At 40.8% G+C, this 20598-nt stretch overlaps 1 protein-coding gene across 1 annotated transcript in view; it reads right to left on the bottom strand.

The window, feature by feature from the left end:
* The window catches only part of LOC121279836 (melatonin receptor type 1A-like), a 105919-nt gene extending 85915 nt beyond the window's left edge, over positions 1-20004 (bottom strand). The window contains exon 1 of the mRNA XM_041191272.1: positions 19821-20004. Within this exon, the coding sequence (XP_041047206.1) occupies positions 19821-20004 (184 nt within the window). The remainder of the gene's footprint in view (positions 1-19820) is intronic.
* Between the last annotated feature and the right edge of the window lie 594 nt (positions 20005-20598).

Raw genomic sequence — 20598 nt, 5'->3', positions numbered from 1 at the left:
TTGGGCTGGAGCACTGAAGAGCCTCGGTACCTGAGAGCATCTGAGGATGTACGCGTCTTGGGAGCTCATAGAGTCATGGACTCATGGAGGTCTACAGCACAGAAAAAGACCCTTCAGCCCATCGGGTCTGCGCCGGTCAAACAAGAACCTAACTATTCCAATCCTATTTTCCAGCACTAGGCCCATAGCCTTGTATGCCATGGCATCGCAAGTGCACATCCAAATACTTCTTAAATGTTATGAGGATTTCTGCCTCTACCATCCCTCCAGGCAGTGAGTTCCAGATTCCCACCATCCTCTGGGTGAAAAAATTCTTCCTCACATCCCCTCTAAACCTGCTGCCCCTTACCTTAAATCAATGCCCCCTGCTTATTGATCCCTCCACCAAGGGGAAAAGTTCCCTCCTGTCTACCTTATGTATGCCCGTCATAATGTTATACACCTCAATCATGTCCCCCATCAATCTCCTCTGCTCCAGGGAAAATAACCCCAGTCTACCCAATCTCTCCTCATATCTAAAACTCTCCAGCCCAGGCAACATCCTGGTAAATCTCCTCTGCACTCTCTCTAGCGCAATAACATCCTTCCTATAATGCAGATTCCAGAACTGCATGCAATACTCTAGATGTGGCCTAACCAGTGTTTTATTCAGTTCCAGCATAACATCCCTGCTCTTATATTCTATGCCTCGGCTAATAAAGGCAAATATCTCATATGCCTTCTTAACCACCTTATCTACCTGTCCTGCTACCTTAAGGGACCGGTGGACATGTCCACCAAGGTCCCTCTGATCCTTGGTACTTCCCAGGGTCCTACCATTCATCGTGTATTCCCGTGCCTTGTTTGTCCTGCCCATGTGCATCACTTCGCACTTATCCAGATTAAATTCCATTTGCCACTGATCAGCTCATCTGACCAGCCCGTCTATATCCTCCTGTAATCTAAGGCTATCCTCCACACCATTTACCACCCCACCAATTTCCGTGTCATCCGTGAACTTACTGATCAACCCTCCTACATTCAAGTCTAAATCATTTATATATACCACAAACAGCAAGGGACCCAACACCAATCCCTGTGGAACCCCACTGGACACAGGCATCCAGTCACAAAAACACCCCTTGACCATCACCCTGTGCTTCCTGCCACTCAGCCAATTCTGGATCCAATTTGCCAAATTGCCTTGGATCCCATGGGCTCTTACCTTCATTATCAGTCTCCCATGCAGGGCCTTATCAAAAACCTTGTTGAAGTCCAAGTAGATTACATCAAATGTCCTCATCTACACATTTGGTCACCCCATTGAAAAAATCAATCAAATGGGTCAGAAATGACCTCCCCTTAACAAAACTATGCTGACTGTCCTTGATTAATCCCAGCCTCTCCTAGTGTAGATTAATTCTGTCCCTCAAAATTGCTTCCAATAGTTTCCTCCCACTGAAGTTAGACTGACTGGCCTGTAGTCCCCTGGTTTATCCCTTCTTCCCTTCTTGAATAACAATATCACTTTGGCTGTCCTCCAGTACTCTGGCACCTCTCCTGTGGCCAGAGAGGTATTGAAAATTATTGCCAGCGCCCCAGCTATCTCCTCCCTTGCCTCACTCAACAGCCTGGGACACATTTCATCCAGGCCTGGAGATTTATCTACTTTTAAGCCTGCCAGACCACTTAGAACCTCCTCCTTTTCTATGCTAATTTCTTTAATTATATCACAGTCCTTCTGCCTGATTCCCATACCCACGTCGTCCCTCTCACTTGTGAACACCGACACAAAGTGTTCATTTAGAACCCTACCTACATCTTCTGGCTCCACATACAAATTACCAAGATGGTCCTTAATGGGCCCTATTCTTTCATTAGTTATCCTCTTACTGTTAATGTACTTGTAAAATAACTTTAGATTTTCCTTTATTTTACCTGCAAATGTTTTCTCATGCCCCCTTTTTGCTCTCCTAATTTCCTTTTTAAGTTCCCCCCTACACATTCTATACTCCTCTAGGGCTTCTGCTGTTTCGAGCCCTCGCTATCTGCCATAAGCCTCCCTTTTTCTCTTTATCCAATCCTGTATATCCCTCGACATCCAGGATTCCCTGGATTTCTTGGTCCCACCCTTTATCTTTACTGGAATATGTCAGCCCTGTACTCTCCCTATTTCCTTCTTGAATGAGTCCCACTGCTCTGACGCAGATAAGTAGCTGCTCCCAGTCCACTCTGGCCAAATCATATCTGATCTTATTAAAATCGGCCTTCCCCCATTTTAGAACTCTGATTTCTGGCCCATCCTTGTCCTTTTCCGTAACAAACTTGAATCTAACGGAGTTATGATCACTATCTGCAAAATGCTCCCCCACTGATACCTTTAACACTTGCTGCCTTCATTCCCTAAAATAACATCCAGGACCGCCCACTCTCTTGTAGAACCTTCTACGTACTGGCTTAAAAGCTCTCCAGGATGCATTTTAAGAATTCCGCTCCCTCTAAATCTATCACACTATGACTAACCCAGTTAATACTGGGGAAGTTGAAATCTGCAATACTACTACCCTATTATTTTTACACTTCTCTGAAATTTGCCTACATATCTGCCCTTCTAATTCTCTCAGACTGTTTGGGAGCCTAAAGTACACTCCCTGCAATGTGATTGCTCCTTTTTTGTTTTTCAATTCTACCCATATGGCTTCATTTGAAGAGCCTTCTAAGATGCCTTCCCTCCTTACTGCTGTAATTGATTTCTTGATCAATATTGTGATACCCCCTCCTCTTTTACCTCCTTCCCTGTCTTGTCTGAAGACCCTATATCCTGGAATATTGAGCTGCCAATCCTGCTCCCTCTCAACCATGTTTCTGTGGCAGCAATGATATCATTCTTCCATGTGTTAATTTGTGCCCTCAACTCATCTGCCATATTTGTCAGACTCCTTGCATTAAAATAAATGCCACCCAACCTTGCTAAACTCCCTTGTGCCTTAACTGACCTATAAGTTCTATGCTTTCCGGACTGTCTTGCTCTCTCTTCTAATTTTGGCTGTGCATCTCTCCCTGCTGAACCTCCTCTCAGGATCCCATCCCCCTGCCAAGTTAGTTTAAACCCTCCCCAACAACACTAGCAAAGCTCCCCACAAGGATGTTGGTCCCATTTCGGTTCAGGTGCAAACTGTATTCCGGTTCAGGTGCAACCTTGCCTGGGTACCCTGCACAGACTTGCAGAATCTGCATTCTGTGGTCGCACACTAACTACACGTTTATGGAGTGGAATCCATTCTTGCTAACGAAGGAACCCGGCTGACCCGCTGCCACCTTGATAGCCATGTGTGCAGCCGATGGCACCCTGGATTTGGGGTAAGCCAGCAATCGCTGCAAAGCCTCTGGCTTGCTCAGTCTGGCTGGCCTCGTCCATACAGTAAAAAATACAGATCAGTACCCGCCTGAACAGAGCTTCTATCACCAGCTTGACGCTACTATGGACAGCTGATTGGGAGACTCCACACAGATCCCCCACTGACCCCTGGAAAGAGCTGGAGGCATAGATGTCAAGGGCCACTGTGACCTTCAGAGCCACTGGCATGGGGTTTCCACCCACACAGTCGGAGATGATCTCAAGGCCCAATAATCTAGCAAATGGAGGTCATGGTCTTCTTGGACAAACAAAGCCTCCTTCATTGCACGTCAGATATATTGAGGTAGCTGCATCGTCGCCTGTAAACATTGGCAGCAGGATTGTGGCGTCTTCTGCAGCCCCTTCCACCTTGGACTTCCTGCTGGCCCAGTGCCACTTGTGCCAGGGCCTCTCCTCCCACAGGTCGCTCCCCTGGAAGCTGCATTGGGACACTTGGCCTCCTCTCCCTTCTGCTCCTCTCATCCTCCTCCTCAGAGGAGGTGCCACTAGCGGAGACCACAATCTCCATTACCAGGGTTACAGAAGGCTGTCTGATCCCTGGAAGGGTCCACATGGTCGGAATCCTCAAGGGGCCTCGAAGACACCAATGAGCCCTAAAATGACATGTGTAAATGCAAAGAATGATGCCCCGATTAGAGATTAAGCTGAAAAGTACCAATAAGCCACCAACAGCAAATTATCTCAAAACTCCTCACTAATCACAGTGAGTAGTGCTGCTGACTCTTCTTATCCCACCCATTAATGAGGTTTTGCAAATTGTGGGCTGCCCTCCTGCCCGTTTTGCCCATGTGACAAATAAAAGAATTGCACGGGCAACGTTAAGTTGCTGTTAATTGGGTTGGCAAGGGCCTAAACTGGCCTCTCAATTAATGGCAGGCGCAGCTCTGACTCCCAGCTAGGCCTGCCGACCGAGATATTGTGGGCAATGACATCGGGACGCTTGCCCGACATCATCGCACATCATTTTACCCTCTTTAGGGTGGGGCGTGTGCCCACCCGATTTGGCGGAAAATTCTGCCCAATAAAAACTCAGACATGGCTCTTTATTCATCAACACTCAAGTTCTGCACTACCAAACAACTATTAATAAAAACTATGAGGTGGTCACCGTTTTTGTGGAGGAAATCAGATTGTGACTTCTGGAGTCCGCACCAGCACAGTTAAATGCAGAAATCTGGAAGTTTCTGTCTGTGTTAACCTGCTCCTTCACAGGCTGCGCTATAACAGTAACTCGCCGATGGACTCAGTTTTGAAATCCATGCAAAGCCATATGTTAGTACATTTATCCACTTATTGCTTATGCCAGAAAAAGTTGGAGCTGGGGCATTCAGCTGTTAAGTGTATTTTTAAAATGCCTTGATAATTCTTAATTATTACCAGACGACTTAGGCATTGAAAATATAATGTTACAAATATCATGACACTATTAATGTATATAATATTTTGGAAAGCATTTTTCTTTTAAAATGGAGGCTTAGTCTGTGGATGTCTTAATTGGATTGTCTGGGTGTTTTGATATGTACTGGTTTTGATATGTAAAAGAGATAGCGAGAATTTGCATTTGTTTGAATAGACCACGCAAGAAGTGGGGTGAAAATTTGATGCTATCTAGCAGCTACCAAGCAATATGTTTATATTATGAATAAAATTGGTACTATAAAAGGGGTTTCATTGTTAAAAGGTGAAGTTCAAAGAGGCTGGTGAGACAATAAGAATTTGAATTCAATCAGTGGTGGTAGATGTAACTTCAGCAGTTTTTGGCTGTGCAGAGCAGAAGCAACATGAGATCAAAAGGGAGCTGTAAGCCTCCAACTGGCTCCCCAGGAACCAAGTGAAAAGAACCTCATTTTGAATTTGTAAGGTGAAAATGCTTTGCCTGGTGTTTGGTGAAGTCTATGGGTTACTGTTGCCTTAATGTATATTAGTTTGGGAATTTGTTAAAGGTTATGATAGTAGTAATTTGTAGCCATGTATATTTTAACCTGTGTAAATTAATAAAACGTTTCATTTAGTCTAATGTAAAACCTGGAGAACTGATGGTTTGATTCCTGAATTTAGAGTTGCATCTCAAACATAACACTTAAAATTATAGGTTATAACAGTTGTTTAAAGTTTCCGTCTGGGATTTTTAAATAACTCCACTTTACCAACTGCATCAATCATAAGAACTGGGGCTTGTCTGGGATAAATTATATTTCTAATCCCTCATTTGGATAGGAATTGGTGAATCTTAAACTTACGAGTATGAAAGGCTCTTTGAATTGAGGAGCAGGTGATGTATTTTGGAAGTGGTGAGACTGCAAGATGTCTTTGGCAATTGCTAAGACTTGTCTGGGAGTAGAGGAGACAACTCTAATTGGGTTGGAGAAAATAATCAAGACTAAGTTAACAGAGTTGGCGAATAAGTTAAAATTAGGGTTACCTGCAGGGGCTAGGAAATCAGATATGGTTAAAAGTATAGCACAGCATCTACAGTTGGAAGTGAAATCTGACACTAGTGAGTCATAGCTGGAGGTAGTGAGACTTCAGTTGCAAATGAAAAAGTTTGAATTTGAACAAACAAGGGAATTAGAAATTGTGAAGATGGAGAAAGAGGAAAGGGAAAGAGAGACAGAAAGAGAATTCTAACTGAAAATGTTGGCAGTTACAAAAGAGATGTCAGTAGGTGAGGAAGGATTTATCTCTAGAGTAGAACCCAGTGAGGATATGTTTAAATTTGTACAAGCTCTTCCAAAGTTTGAGGGAAAAGATACTGAAACATTCTTTATTTAATTTGAGAAGCTGGCTAAAGAGATGAAATGTCTGCAGGAAAATTGGACATTATTATTACAGCCTAAGTTGTTAGGTAGGGCACTTGAGGTATATACTTCGCTTTTATAAGAAATGTCAGTGAATGTGGTGATAAAAAGCTATTTTGAGTGCATATGAGTTGGTTCCTGAAGTATACAGGCAGAAATGTAGGAATATGAGAAAACAGCCTGGGAAAACTTATATTGAGTTTGAAAGAGTAAAGCAAAATAATTTTGACAGTGGATACAGGCATTAAAATTAGAGGCAACCTATGCCGCTCTTAGGGAAGTCATTCTTTTGTAACAGTTTAAAGGATCAATTCCTTCAGTAGTGAGAACTCATGTCAAGGAACAGAGGATTGTTTCTGTAAGACAAGCAGCAGGGATAGCTGATGATTATAGGTTAGTTTACAGAGTTAAACCTTTTTCTGATCACCCTTTCAAATTGGAAAAGGATAAAAAGTGGGATGGTGAAAGGAAGGCAGGTAGTCAGGGACGAGGTGTAGTTGAAAGCTCCCATTAAGTTTTTTTCCCAGAACAAAAAGGAAGGTGCTGAAGGTAGAAGTGACATTCGAAAATTGAAGTGTTTTCATTGTAATAAAGTGGGGCACATGAAATCAGTGTGTTGGAGTTTATAGGAAAAATCTGTAAGAATTATTGGGGTACAGAAAAGCTCTGGAAGTAAAAGTACTATGAGTTTTGAGGGTCAGCCACAGAAGAAACCACTGGTTTGTGTACAGGTGAAACAGAGACAATCAGTGAAAGATAAAGAAGTAGCATTGTGTTCACAGTTTACTCAAGAAAATTCTGAGCAGCAGGTTGCAAAACTGTTTAAAGACTTTGTATGTGGAGGGAAAGTCTTTCCATGTGTACAGGGTGGAGTAGGTAAAAATGTTAAAATTTTAAGAGACACAGGAGCTAGTCAATCCTTAATGTTGTGGAATAGTGATATTTGTTGCTCAGAGCAAGTGTACAGGAGAAGTTAATAATACATGGGTTTCATGGAGATGCTAAATCTATTCCATTATGGAAGGTAAATTTAAAGAGCAGATGGAAGACAGGTGAAGTTATAGTTGGAGTGATGGAAAAATTGCCCATTTCAGGGGTTCAATTTATTTTGGGTAATGATATGGCTGGATCACAAATGTGGGTGATGCCTGTGGTAGTTGAGCAGCCTGTAGAAGTGTTTTCAACAGAGGTTCTATAGAAGGAAGATCCTGGGCTGTTTCCTGATTATGTTATAACTAGATCAAAGGCCCATAGGGAAGAACAAAATAAACAAGATAAGCAGGCTATTCAAAGGCAATAAGAAGGTGTCAAAATCCAATTAGCTAGCACTGTATTTGATAACATTGTTCAGGAGGAAGGAATGTAGGACAGTTCAGTTGAAGTGTTTAACTCAAAGAGGTTAGTGGAGTTACAGAAAAATTATTTGCAATTAAAATAATTATATCAGAAAACTTATTCAGAAACAGAAGCAAAATCATGGTATGTGATTATCTTCGAGGGAATATTTTAATGAGAACCTGGCAGTCAGCTCATGTCTCAGCAAATGAAAGCTAGGAGGAGGTGCATAGATTGTTATCTCATTAGGGTATAGAAATGAGATTCTGAGGATTGCTCAAGAAATTCCAATGGGGGAACATTTAGGAATTAGGAAAACACAGGAAAAGATGCAGAGGTCTTTCTTTGGTCAGGATTGCATGGGGATGTAGTCAAGTTCTGTAGAACATGTCATATATGTCAAGTAACAGGAAAACCACAAGCAGTGATTAAGCCGGCACCTTTAATCCCAATACCAGCATTTGAAGAACCTTTTACCAGGGTCATGATTGATTGTGTAAGACTCCTCCCTAAGACTAAAAGTGGAAATCAGTATTTATTAACAATAATGGATGTGTCTTCTAGGTTTCTTGAAGGGATACCTTTAAGAAATATTACAACTAAGGAGATTGTGGAGGAGTTAATTACATTTTTTACAAGATATAGTTTACCTAAAGAAATACAATTAGATCAGGGGTCAAATTTCATGTCACAGCTGTTTAAGGAAGTAATGAACAGTTTGGGGATACAACAGTTTAAATCAATAGCTTATCACCCGGAGTCACAAGGAGCCTTGGAAAGATGGCATCAAACTTTAAAAACTATGATAAGAACATACTGTCAAAATTTTGCACAGAATTGGGATATAGGAATTCCATTTTTGTTATTTGCTATTAGGGATGCTCCTAATTGGTTTCAGCCCTTTTGAACTAGTTAATGGTAATGAGGTAAGGGGGCCACTGAAATTGATTCATGAGAAATTAGGGGGTCAAAATTCAGAAACTACTCTCCTGGATTATATATCAAATTTCAGGGAAAGATTAAACAGAGCATGTGAGTTGACTAGGGAACATCTAAAGATATCACAGCAAGTGTTGAAAGTGAAAGCAGATTAGAAGGCTAAAACTTGCAGCTTTGTTTCTAGAGAGAAAGTACTAGTTTTATTACCAGCTGTAGGTGATTCATTAAATGCAAGATTTAGAGGGCCTTACAGGATTGAAAAGAAATTGAGTGAAGTAAATTATTTAATAAATACTCCAGATAGAAGAAAGAAGCAGAGGGTGTGTCATGTGAACATGCTTCAAAAGTACTTTGGCAGGGAAGAGGAACAAAAAGAGATGTTAATGATGGTGGATGATGAGGTAGAAGTGCAGGACTCTGAAGTTGATTTTCCTCTAATCAAATTGGATAATGAGGAGATGCTTGAAAATTTAAATGCAATATTGAGTTACCTTCCCAGCAAGTGTCAAGGTGATTTGGAAAAGCTATTGTCGTCACACAAACCTGTTTGTGGAAATAAGTTGGGAAAGACACATTTAGCTTTACGTGATGTGTGTATAAGAATATCACTTTCAATAAGGCAATAAACTTATAAATTAAATCCGGCAAAATTATCACAAGTACAAAGAGAAATTGATCTCATGCTTCAAAATGATATCATTGAGTCTAGTTGCAGTAACAGGAGTTTGCCTGTTGTACTGGTACCAAAACCAGATGGAACACAAAGTCTGTGTGTGGACTATCAAAAGGTGAATGTGGTGACAGAAGCAGATTTATATCCCATACCACGGTTGGAGACTCGTATTGAGAAAGTGGGACGGTCAAAATTTATCACAAAAACTGGCTTGCTAAAAGGATATTGGCAGGTACCATTGTCAGGAAGAGCAACGGAGATATCAGCTTTTGTAATGCCAAGTGGACTATGTCAGTTTAAAGTCATGCCATTTGGTATGAAGAATGCACCTGCAACATTTCAAAGACTGACAAACAAAGTAATTGCAATTCTAAACAATTGTGTGGGTTATATTGATGATCTAATTGTTTTCAGTCAGACATGGAGGAGCATTTGAAGCATCTGGAAGAATTATTTACTCGACTAAAAGAAGCTAATTTGATGATGAACTTGGCTAAAAATGAATTTGCAAAAGCGCAGGTCATACCATTGAACATGGTAAGGTGGCTCTGAGAGATGCGAAAGTCAAGGCAATCGTGGATTTCCCAGTGCCTACAACAAAACGAGAAGTTTTGAGATTTCTGGGCATGAGTGAGTTTTAACAGGAATTTGTACCAAATTTTAGCTAAGTGGTTGCTCCACTGAGAACTATTTAAAAAAAAACAAGGGGCAGAATTTTCTGCCTGTCGGGTGGGTGGGCTCGACCCAATCTCCAGTGGGCGGGAAGCCAATTCCCGCCAGCGAAGCAGGCCGCACCACCATTTTATGTGGGTGGGCAAATTAAGGCCCGTCCAGCGTGACATCCGGCGGGAATATGCGCTTCCTGTGCGGGCAGGGGGGGATTTCCTAAAAGCGAGAGTGTACTCTTTCGCACATGCGCAAGAAATAGCGCACATCTCCCTGAGGCTCAGCGCTGCTTCAGGAAGATCGCTTCCACTTTGAAAAATATTAAAAATAGAAAAATAAAATTCCCTAACATGTCCCCCTCATGTGTCACACGAGGTGGGACATGTTCATAATTTACAGAAAAACTTTATTAGAATGTTTAAAACCCTACATGAAACTCCACCCCACCGTTGAATGAGGTTTTATGTTTTATCTTTTTGTGGTTGGGGCTCCTGGCCTGTTCACCAACCTTAAAGTTGGACGGGCAGGTCCTTTAATTGTTTAAATGATCCTATCAATGGCCGCAATTGGCCAATGACAGGTCGGTGGGCCCGCAGCTGATTTTGCTGCGCCCCCTCCTTCTGAAAATTTAAATGGGGTAGGATGACGTCAGAAGTTCCACCCGATGTCATCCCACGTCATTTTATGTGTCAGCGAGCGGTCCCCATCCCCTGCTTGCTGACGGCAAAATTCTGCCCAAGAAGTTTCAATAGACACTGGAGTGTCAGAAGTCACTTGATAGTTTGAAAACTGCATTAACTATGACACCAGTGTTGGCAGTATCCAATTATGCCAAGCAATTCAAGTTGGCCATTGACGTAAGCGATAGAGGTATTGCTACAAGAAGATAACACTAGAATTGAGAAACTGATAGGGTATTTTTCATGGAAGCTGAATGTACAAGAGAGAGGATATTCAATGACTGAAAAAGAGATTTTGAGTTTGGCGTTAGCATTGCATCATTTTGAAACTTACGTTGCAAACAATTCATCAGAAGCAATCATTTATACAGACCATAACCCTTTGGATCTTTTGGACAAATTTCAAGGCAAAATTGCAAGACTTTTCAGATGGAGTCTATTATTACAACCATTTAATCTACCTATTATACATATTGCTGGAAGAGAAAATCTGTTCACAGATGCATTATCAAGAGTTTGAAGCTTAAAGGAAATTGGGACATTTGAAAAAAACTGGACACTGAACTGGAGTGACTTCTGTTCATATCAAGGACTTGTGTGTATGTATATGTACATGTATATATATGTATAGTTATGTTAATACATCTGGTAATGTCATAGTGCAATAAGTATAGGAGATCATGTGAGATGGGTTATTAAAATGAAGCTATCTTTTAGAATTATAACAGTTCATTTTATGATAAGGAGGGGGATGTCATGAAGCTATTAATGTATATATTTTGGAAAATATTTTTCTTTTAAAACAGAGGTTTAGTCTGTGCGTGTGTCTTAATTAGATTAAAGCTAGCTAGATGGGTGCTTTGATATGTACTAGTTTTGATATGTAAGAGAGATAGCGAGCATTTGCATTTTTTTGAATAGACCATTCAAGAAGTGGGGTGAAAACTTGATGCCTATCTAGCAGCTACCAAGCAATATGTTTATATTATGAATAAAATTGGTACTATGAAAGGGGTTTCATTGTTAAAAGGTGAAGTTCAAAGAGGCTGGTGAGACAATGAGAATTTGAATTCAATCAGCGGTGGTGGATATAACTTCAGCAGTTTTTTGGTTGTGCAGAGCAGAGGCAATGTGAGATCAAAAGGCAGCTGTAAGCCTTCAACTGGCTTCACAGGGACCAAGTGAAAAGAACCTCATTTTGAATTTGTAAGTTGAAAATGCTTTGCCTGGTGTTTGGTTAAGTCTATGGGTTGCTGTTGTCTTAATGGAGATTAGTTTGGGAATTCGTTAAAGGTTATGATAGTAGTAATCTGTAGCCATGTATATTTTTAACCTGTGTAAATTAATAAAATATTTCATTTAATTTAATGTAAAACCTCGAGAACTTTGGTCTGATCCCTGAATTTAGAGTTGCATCTCAAACATAACACTTAAAATTATAGGTTATGACGGTTGTTTGAAGTCTCCCTCTAGGATTTTTAAATAACTGCATCGGTCATAATGTAAGTATGAAGCATCATTTCTTCAGAATTTGACTATGGTTAGAGATTTTGAAAAAATACTTTTTTTTTTACTTTTTCCTCCTCTTATCTCTCTTTCACTCTCTTAATCCTGTCTTTCTTTCTCTCTTTTTACTTTGCATTCTAGATGAGTTTTCACATTGAATTAAATATTCTAACCTTTGTCCCCTGGCTTAGCCCTTGCAGGCTAAAAATTCAATAGCTCCATATCTTGCATGCAGGGGTGATGACTCGAGAACTGCTCACTCCCATTCAGGTTGAGGTAGGCACCACACGATTTTGGTATACCTGCCTCACCTGAATAATGTAGCACTGGGCTGTGTGGCTCCCATGCTCTCTGAAATGCTGCCTGGAACCTCCGCACTCTGCATAAGGGGCCAGGCAGTGCTGTCAGTAAATCACATGGTTTCTTAGCAAATCGCAAGATCCAGCCAGCCTGCCCTTCTTAAAGGCAGATTCCATATTATAGGAAACTGAGCTGCTGACATGAAGGGTGCTGGGCAATTAGCTGCAATGATTGCAGGAAGCAGCATACAAGAGAGTGAGCTCCCAGGTTTAGCAACATGGCCCTGGAAACTCTGCCGACCAAAACAGAATCCATGAGGGAGTTTATGTTTTCCTGGTGGCAGGAAGCCCTCACAAACCAACCTGCAGCGCATTGTCGGAGATGTTATTGCACGGATTCTGATGCCAAGGACATGGCAACAGTGCAAAAACAAGTAAAATGACCTCACACAGGTGGTCAATGTGAGTGAATCCATCCTCACATTACATCTCCTGCCCACTTCATCACCAATGTCTCACTCTGCTCAATATACCACATCTTCATCCCATACCTAGCAACTCAGGCACTCAGAGCTCACACTTAACATTCACATACACCTTACCCACATGCATCTACCAATGCTAGCAGCAACACACCCACATTTTTGCAAATTTAAAGGTCTCCAACTATTCAGCTATGATAGGCACATCAACCAATCATAGTGCCATGCAATCACTGCCATTCTCTCTTGCAAGAGAATGTCAAACACAACATCAGGGAGCCCCAGAAAGTTGGAGGGTGGCCTGCAAGACTCACTCCTAAGCCTCCTCAAGGAGGTGGGTCTCCGGATCATCAGCCTGTGGTTCCGATGCAGCAGAGATTGTCCAGGGTGATGGTAAGTCTTATACCCCTTCTCAACTCACTCCTCACCCTGAGATAAACCATCAAGTGGAACCCACCGATGGCCATGACTATGAACTTTCTCACAAACATTTCCTTAACTCAGTTCTCTCCTTCTGCTTGCATGCTTTCAAATACCCTAGACCTACCACCTGGACAGCCTTGGCAGAGCCAGAAGGAAGAGCAGCAGCAATCCTTCCACAATGATAAGGAGGCAACTTCATTTGATTTTACAATCCCAGCCATCAGCTCAGTTACCAGCACTCTGTGAACTTTACAGATTAGTATACAGTTGAGATCAGCAAATGGTAAATCACTGGGCACAAGTAGGTTGCAGACAGTCCAGGGGAAAAGGATGGCTCATGTTCCAGCTCCCTGGAGGGTGAGGTCACAGACAATTCTCCCACAGGGAACTTAGATAAAAATTTTGACGGAGTGGTGTACAGGAAATCACTGGTGACAGTGGATACCAAGATGAATTGGACATGGCAGGCTTGCCACATTGTTACTGTCAAGGAGCACGGGGAAGTCTGGCTTCACCACAATGCAGGGCATCATGTGGAGCTTGGAGTCCATCCTTTCTAGCGTGGATGTGGTGGCCATCTACATGACAGCACCAGTGGCCCAGCCATGATACAGTGTATGGTGGCTGCTGCCTCAGCTTCCACTATAGCACAGGCAGTATCTTCCCAAGGTCTCAGTGTTTCAGAGGAATTTCAGACCTCAGGAAGATAAGGTCATAATGTTGATGCTTGGTGCCATACAGTCATCATAGCTGTACATTTCAGTGCTCAAAGGGGCATTCAGACTCTCACAGCAGTTCGACAATCTGTCCTGCAGCAGGCTACTAGAAAGGTTGAGATGTCACCATGGGGAAGTGCCACTGACTCCCTGGACTGCAAATTTAAGTCCTTTCTTGAGTTGACTGCATTTGTCCTTCCACCACTGCTACTTTGCAAGTGCCTTTGCAGTGCCTCTCAGCTGAATCCTGCTGAGGTGGTGCAGTCCAAAGCTTGGCCCTCAAGACCCAGGTCTGCTTGAGGCCATCTGCAGTCTCCCCCAGTAAATGTCAGCAGCCTTCCACCAGCTATGTGCAGTCACTGGGGTATCACCTCGTTGGGGTATGAGGAAAGGGACCCGCAAGACAGGCACCAAGAGAATGCATAAGGATAAGTAGTTCATTGTTGTTTGTATAATTACAAATGTTGCAGTCTAAAGATGTTTTGCAAAGGTTTTTGTTGGTGGCTTTTATTGTTGAATGTTAGCCATGATGGTAAGTGTGAAATTAATGTGATGGTGGTGATTGATGGGGACGTTATTGAAGTGGAAGTTGTTAATTTGTTAATGTACAGCCTGTCCACCAGAACCAGGGTGTCTCCTCCCCGTCTGCTCTTGTGCCTCCCAATCCCTCCCTCCTCACAGGCCTTCCCCTCTCTGCATCCTCTTTTCTATTTCCTGGTCATGCTGCAGATGAGGAGGCATTGCAACAACTATCCCCATACCTGGATCAAGTGGTGCTCTCTCTTCCTTGGCTGTGTTCAGAAACTGATTTAAAAAAAACACATCCAAGAATCCAGCACAGTGCTGCCACCCACCTCTGCCTTAGCGAAAAATTGCTCAAAAGCACCTCACCTGCAACTTGGCCTTTTAATTAGCACAAGTTCAGGCCCCAGCTTGCAGCAGAATGCCTGACCTTCCGTGAGTGATGGGTGGATTATAATCATCTTTGTGACAGAATATCACTGCAAGAATTCCTCGGGGTAGTGTCCTAGGCCAAACCATCTTCAGATATTTAATCAATGACCTTCCCTCTATCGTAAGGCCTGAAGTGGTGATGCACTTGGATTATTGCACAGTGTTCAACATCATTCGTGACTGTCCTATTACTGGAGCAATCCAAGTCCATATGCAACAAGAACTGGACAACATTCAGGCTTGGGCTGCTAAGCAGAAAGTAACATTAGTGCTTCACAAATGCCAGGCAATGTCTATCTCCAGCAACAGAGAATCTAAACATCTCACTTTAATATTCAATGGCATTATTACTGAATGCCCACTATCAACATTCTGGGGTTACCATTGACTAGAAACTGAATTTGATTAGCAATAAAAATACTGTGTGGATACTATACTATATATGGATGGTACATAATAAAAGCAAAAAACAAGTATTTCTATTGCACCTTTCATGACCTTAATACCTCCTAAAATGCTTTATATCCAAAATGGTACTTTTTAAGGTGTAGTCATTGTTGTAATGTAGAAATTATGGCCATCAAAGTTGCACACAGATTTTTAAATATACTGTTTGAGTGATAAATATTGGCAGGATACCAAAGAAAACTCAGCTGCTCTTCTTCAAAATGGTGATATGGATCTTTTGTGCCTGAGAGGTCAGACAGAGTTTGGTTTAACACCTTATCCTTAACACCTCTGACAGTTCAGAAGAGTAATTGATGTAAAATATACTGTATATGACCCTGAAAGTAATGATAATTTGTTTCTTCGGTTTAACTAGAGTGGAAAGAAATATGAGCTAAAAATTATTTTTTGTACAATATGTCAAAAAGAGTGGAAAGGAAAAATATGACCTGTCACATTTACACCAGATGTTGTTTAACAAGCTAGAAAATAAGCGTACTGATGCAGTCAAGATAAACTTGCTTTTGCAAGATGCTTTATCATAACTATTAATACTCTGGTTACAAATGCACTATAAATGTATGTAATCAAAGCTAAATTACACTTGTTTTCATTAATAGGACTCTATAATTGTAATTGGAAAATACAATGTATGTTAAAAGTGTACTAAATAAATTGATTTACATTGAAAAGATGTTTCCTGGAATAAGGTTGACTGCCTCCCTAAAGAATGCCTGCAATTCATGCAAAATGATCATGAGCCTGATCAAAGCACATTTTATACTCTCTATGCTAGCTGTCCATATTAACCTCTTTGTTCATTCATGAACTTTTCCTAAGACAACACTGTGCTTTGTAAATAAGATCTGTTACATTACAACAATGCATCACCTTCTTAGAGATTTTTGTTCTTAGTGGTTTTTGTTACACATCAATACGAATATGCTGTGAAGTTAGGTTCAGAGTGCTCTTGTGATCTATTGGATCTCCAGGCCACTTTCTTAATGTGTTACTGAGTATCCTAAATTTATGAAGAGGAAAATAACTCTGCCATCTGTGATCTCCTTACATTAAAACATAGCCACCTGAAAAGCAGAGCTCTTGCCTATTTATAAGCATGCATGGCAAGTGCTTTCTCTTGGAGATGAAATCTGCTTTATGACCGTGATCTTGCCAGAAGAGCTTTAAGTTCCACAGCTATTCACAGCAGCTGTGTGATATAATTGCAATGTTAATACACTAATGCCAACTAACCAACAATAGCTTTACTTTACACCTAAACTCACAAAGCAAAATTGGTAGAAAATTTAGGAGGAAATATTATAATTTTAATGGCACACAGATCAATGCAACAATTCACATTCGCAATAACAAATGAATGAGCTCCTGCTGCATTTGATCTCACTGCACTTAATCTGTTTTCTCAGTGTTGCCTTAAATACCTTGAGTGTACAAATAAGTTTTACGGTCAAAAAGCTTCATATTTATTTTTAAAATTTTATAATTCAATTTCTTGGAAAGGATAGTTTAATAAGGGGCTCTTCTGTGGAAGGACTTGTTACAGGCACTTTACCCTTGCTTGTTTAAAATAAAAAACTAATTTGATTGCCAAGAGAAACAAATGATATGTTTATTGAAATTTAAGCTCTAATGTCAAAAGCTGAAACTCTGAGTAAACAATTTCCTCTCTCATAAGACAGGAAATTTAAATCAGTCCTAAAGACAAATTAAAATAGCTGCACAATCAGAATCATTTTCATCATTTCACATTAATGTGAGACATATATTTCTGCAAATCTTAAATAACCAGTAAATACTATTAAGATGAAAGGTAACCTGAAGACAAATTATAAATACTTAGTCTTCCAGATTAGAATGTTTGTGACAAAATTATAAGTTATAACATAGAGAGAGCATTTTAGAAAATGCAGCAGTACCAAGTACTAACACCAACTAAACCCTTCTGTTATGTCCTAGCAGGATATACAATTTTTGTGGCTTCACTGTGATGCCTGCCCATGTTCTATATATAACGCTTAGTCCCTACCTTTGTCATCACAGAATGGTTAGAACACAGAAGAATGCCATTCAGCTCATCATATCTACACTGGCCCTCCAAAGGTGCAATTCGCCTACTGTCACTCCCCGGCCTTCTCCCTATGACCCCGTATATTCTTTCTTTCTGGATAACAATCCAATTCCCCCTTGAACGACTCAATTGAACTTGCCTCCACCACACTCTGAGGCAGTGCATTCCAAATCCCATCCACTCATTGTGTGAAAAAGTATTTCCTCATGCTTATATTTCTTCTGATTTTTCTTTCTGTTGCTCCTCTGTTGTTTCATTACTTTCAACATGCTTGGAAAGTTTGCACTTTGAGCTTATCTTTTACTGAAAGCTGGCCAGGAGTGCCAGGAATAAGATTTAAAAAGCAAATGGTATGAAAATGGAGAGGAAGTGGCATCTATCATACTTTAAGTGCATCACAGATGTCGAAACATTGCTCATTCTGCTTTCTCACAACTGCTTTGCTGCATTTTTCTTTTCTTCTCCTGAAAACATCAATGAAAAAAGGATGATGCTCCTTACATAGATGTTTACAATATTTCACTGTCAATCAGGTTTGTGTGCTGTAACTTTAATATAATGGAATTCTGTTACTTTGCAAAATACTGCTGTTTCTGTTGATATCTGTCAAGGAATTAGGAAAGTTTATCACAAATGTCATCACCACCAAATGGATACCACAATATGACTGACAGGTCAATGAAATTAGCATGTGGCAATTCTGGGGAGGGTTGATTAATTCTCTATCAGCATACTTTGTCATCTCGATAATCCTCTCACTTATTCCACCAATATCTTTCTATCTACTTAGCGAGAAGGACCACAACAATAGTGTTTTAACTAAGTGAATATCTGTTTAAACATCCCAAAGAATGTCATAGAATTATCACGATCAGCTCTGAATTCATCTATGACAGCTCGAAAGAGATTTTTTTCTCCTTTTTTGCTATCTCTCATGTTTTATAGAACAATGTTCTTGGAGCTCAAAGAAAATCACTCCAACACATTCAATAAAATTTGAATGCAAGGAGAAAAGGTGGATAATCCTGAAATATTATATGTGCAAACATACTGATATATTATATATAGTACATGTCAACATATTATGAGGAAACTTAACACCAACTGGAACAAAATTCAACATAGGACAGAATGGAAAGGGCAATATAGTATTTAAAGGGTACTGTCATCTTACATTTGCCAGGGGGACTATTGTTTGAAAGCTGTATCATTTTACAATGAATTCTTCACAGCAGAGATCAGCATCACCACAGTCAAGAATTTCACCAAGGAAATATTTATTGTTGTGTTGAAAAAGTAAAAATAGCACCAAGTCAAAATTCATTTATTTATGCATTAAGGTTGAACATCACCTCAATTTTGATCACTCGCTCCTGCAGTTGGGTAATCCCACTGTTCCAACTGAATTCAACCGGCACATTCCTGCAGGTGCTGAACAAAACATGTACACTACAAGTGGACCGCGGGTTCTCAGGCACTCCCTCTGCGGTGTAAATGCTGTCTTAATGAAATGTGCGGCTTAACACGATTTAACACAGTGAGAGGATACGCCCCGCCAAACGAATTATTTCATAAGGGAATGTATCCTGTTTCGCCATCGTAGTGAGGTACTGGTGTCAGGACTGAAGAGGCCAGTTGTTATAATGATCTCTTCACAAGAGACTGTAAGATCAATGTCACAATTCTAACACACTGAAGGAAGAGTCACGTGAAGGCAAAAAGCCGACAAAACGGCTACAATTTTTCACTCTAATTGTGAAACAATTTCTTTTCCCACTACCACACTCTTCCCCACTTACCCCCAGCTCACCCACCATCACCAGCATTATTTCTTGCAGCAATTCACACTTGGTGTGAAGTTTAGAATAAAGTAGATAAGGGAAATGTCCGCTTTAAAAATGGAAAACATCCGGAGTGCACTGCCTGAAAGAATGGTAGAATACGCTTAAATGGTCACTTCAAAAGGGAATTACATAAATACAGAAAGGGGGAAAATTGCAGGACATTGGGGAAAGAACGGGGATGTGGGAGTTATTGGAGAGTTCATTCAAAGAGCCGATACAGGCGCAATGGGCCGAATGGCTTCCTTCTGTGATTCTATCAGCAACAACCTGTCCGAGCTGATCCACAGTTAACCAGATGAACTGTCAATCAGGGCGATGCTGTCGATCTTTCTCTGCTCAGATTTCCGGGAATGGTCTGTGTTTGACAGGGTGCTCTCTGAATGTAAATACATCCCATCCACCGAGAACCTGACAAACACGTTACTCAACTAAAAAATAAACTAATAATTAGCAGCATCGTTCTGATTAAACACAATACATTAAAAAAAAACCACGGAAGCTAACACTTCAAATGGGAAATATGTTAGAATTGAAGACATGACCTATCACACAAAAAAATGTGCTGGACTCACCGGCGTTCCTCAATTTCTTGTTCCGATAAACTGACAAGATGACAAGTAGATTCCCCAAGATATCGATCACAATGGTAAATATGAGCAGTCCCGCCAGGGTGTTTGCTACCCAAGGTGGGCGATCGAGAATGAACCGCTCAGGTACCGGACTAGAACTGTTTACACAGCTTATATTCGTATTCATTTTGGTTGGCTTTAAATTGGTACCAGCAAATGTGAATTCTAAGAGAAATAACCAACCATTCGATCCAAAGCCAGTCCGGCTAAATTTTAAAATTGGTCACCAGTGATGAAATTGACTAATGTAATCTACATCTGGATCCATAATGGTTAAAGTTTTATTTTTTTTAAAATAATACAGCGATCTAACTTTTCTGGACCTGCTAATCTATCGGACGCGGGACTTTTATATCACTCGGTCTCCCCCATCACATTACTAGTTTGTGGCAATTCAGCGTTAGCTGCCCCTCTTTCATCATGTGACGGGGGTTTACGCTGAGCGATGTGAGAACACCGCCCCTGTGTGGTGGAGACACGGAGCTTTGCACGCTGCCTGATTCAACGGTAGCGGCGTTTTGCTGTCGCCTTTTCAGCTCATTCGATTGTTTATTCACTCATTCATCCATGTACATATTTGCACGCATCCATACATGTGCAGTCCATTGCTGCTCGTTCAATCATGCCTATTAGTTTCCGTCTTTTTAAATAACTAATTCGATTATTCATTCAGATGTAATTTTTTCTTGACCAAATTCAGTTTTAGGGTTACAGATCTTTT

Source organism: Carcharodon carcharias, chromosome 1 (genome assembly GCF_017639515.1).
Source record: "Carcharodon carcharias isolate sCarCar2 chromosome 1, sCarCar2.pri, whole genome shotgun sequence".
NCBI lineage: Eukaryota > Metazoa > Chordata > Chondrichthyes > Lamniformes > Lamnidae > Carcharodon > Carcharodon carcharias.
This window is presented reverse-complemented; position numbering and strand designations above follow the sequence as displayed.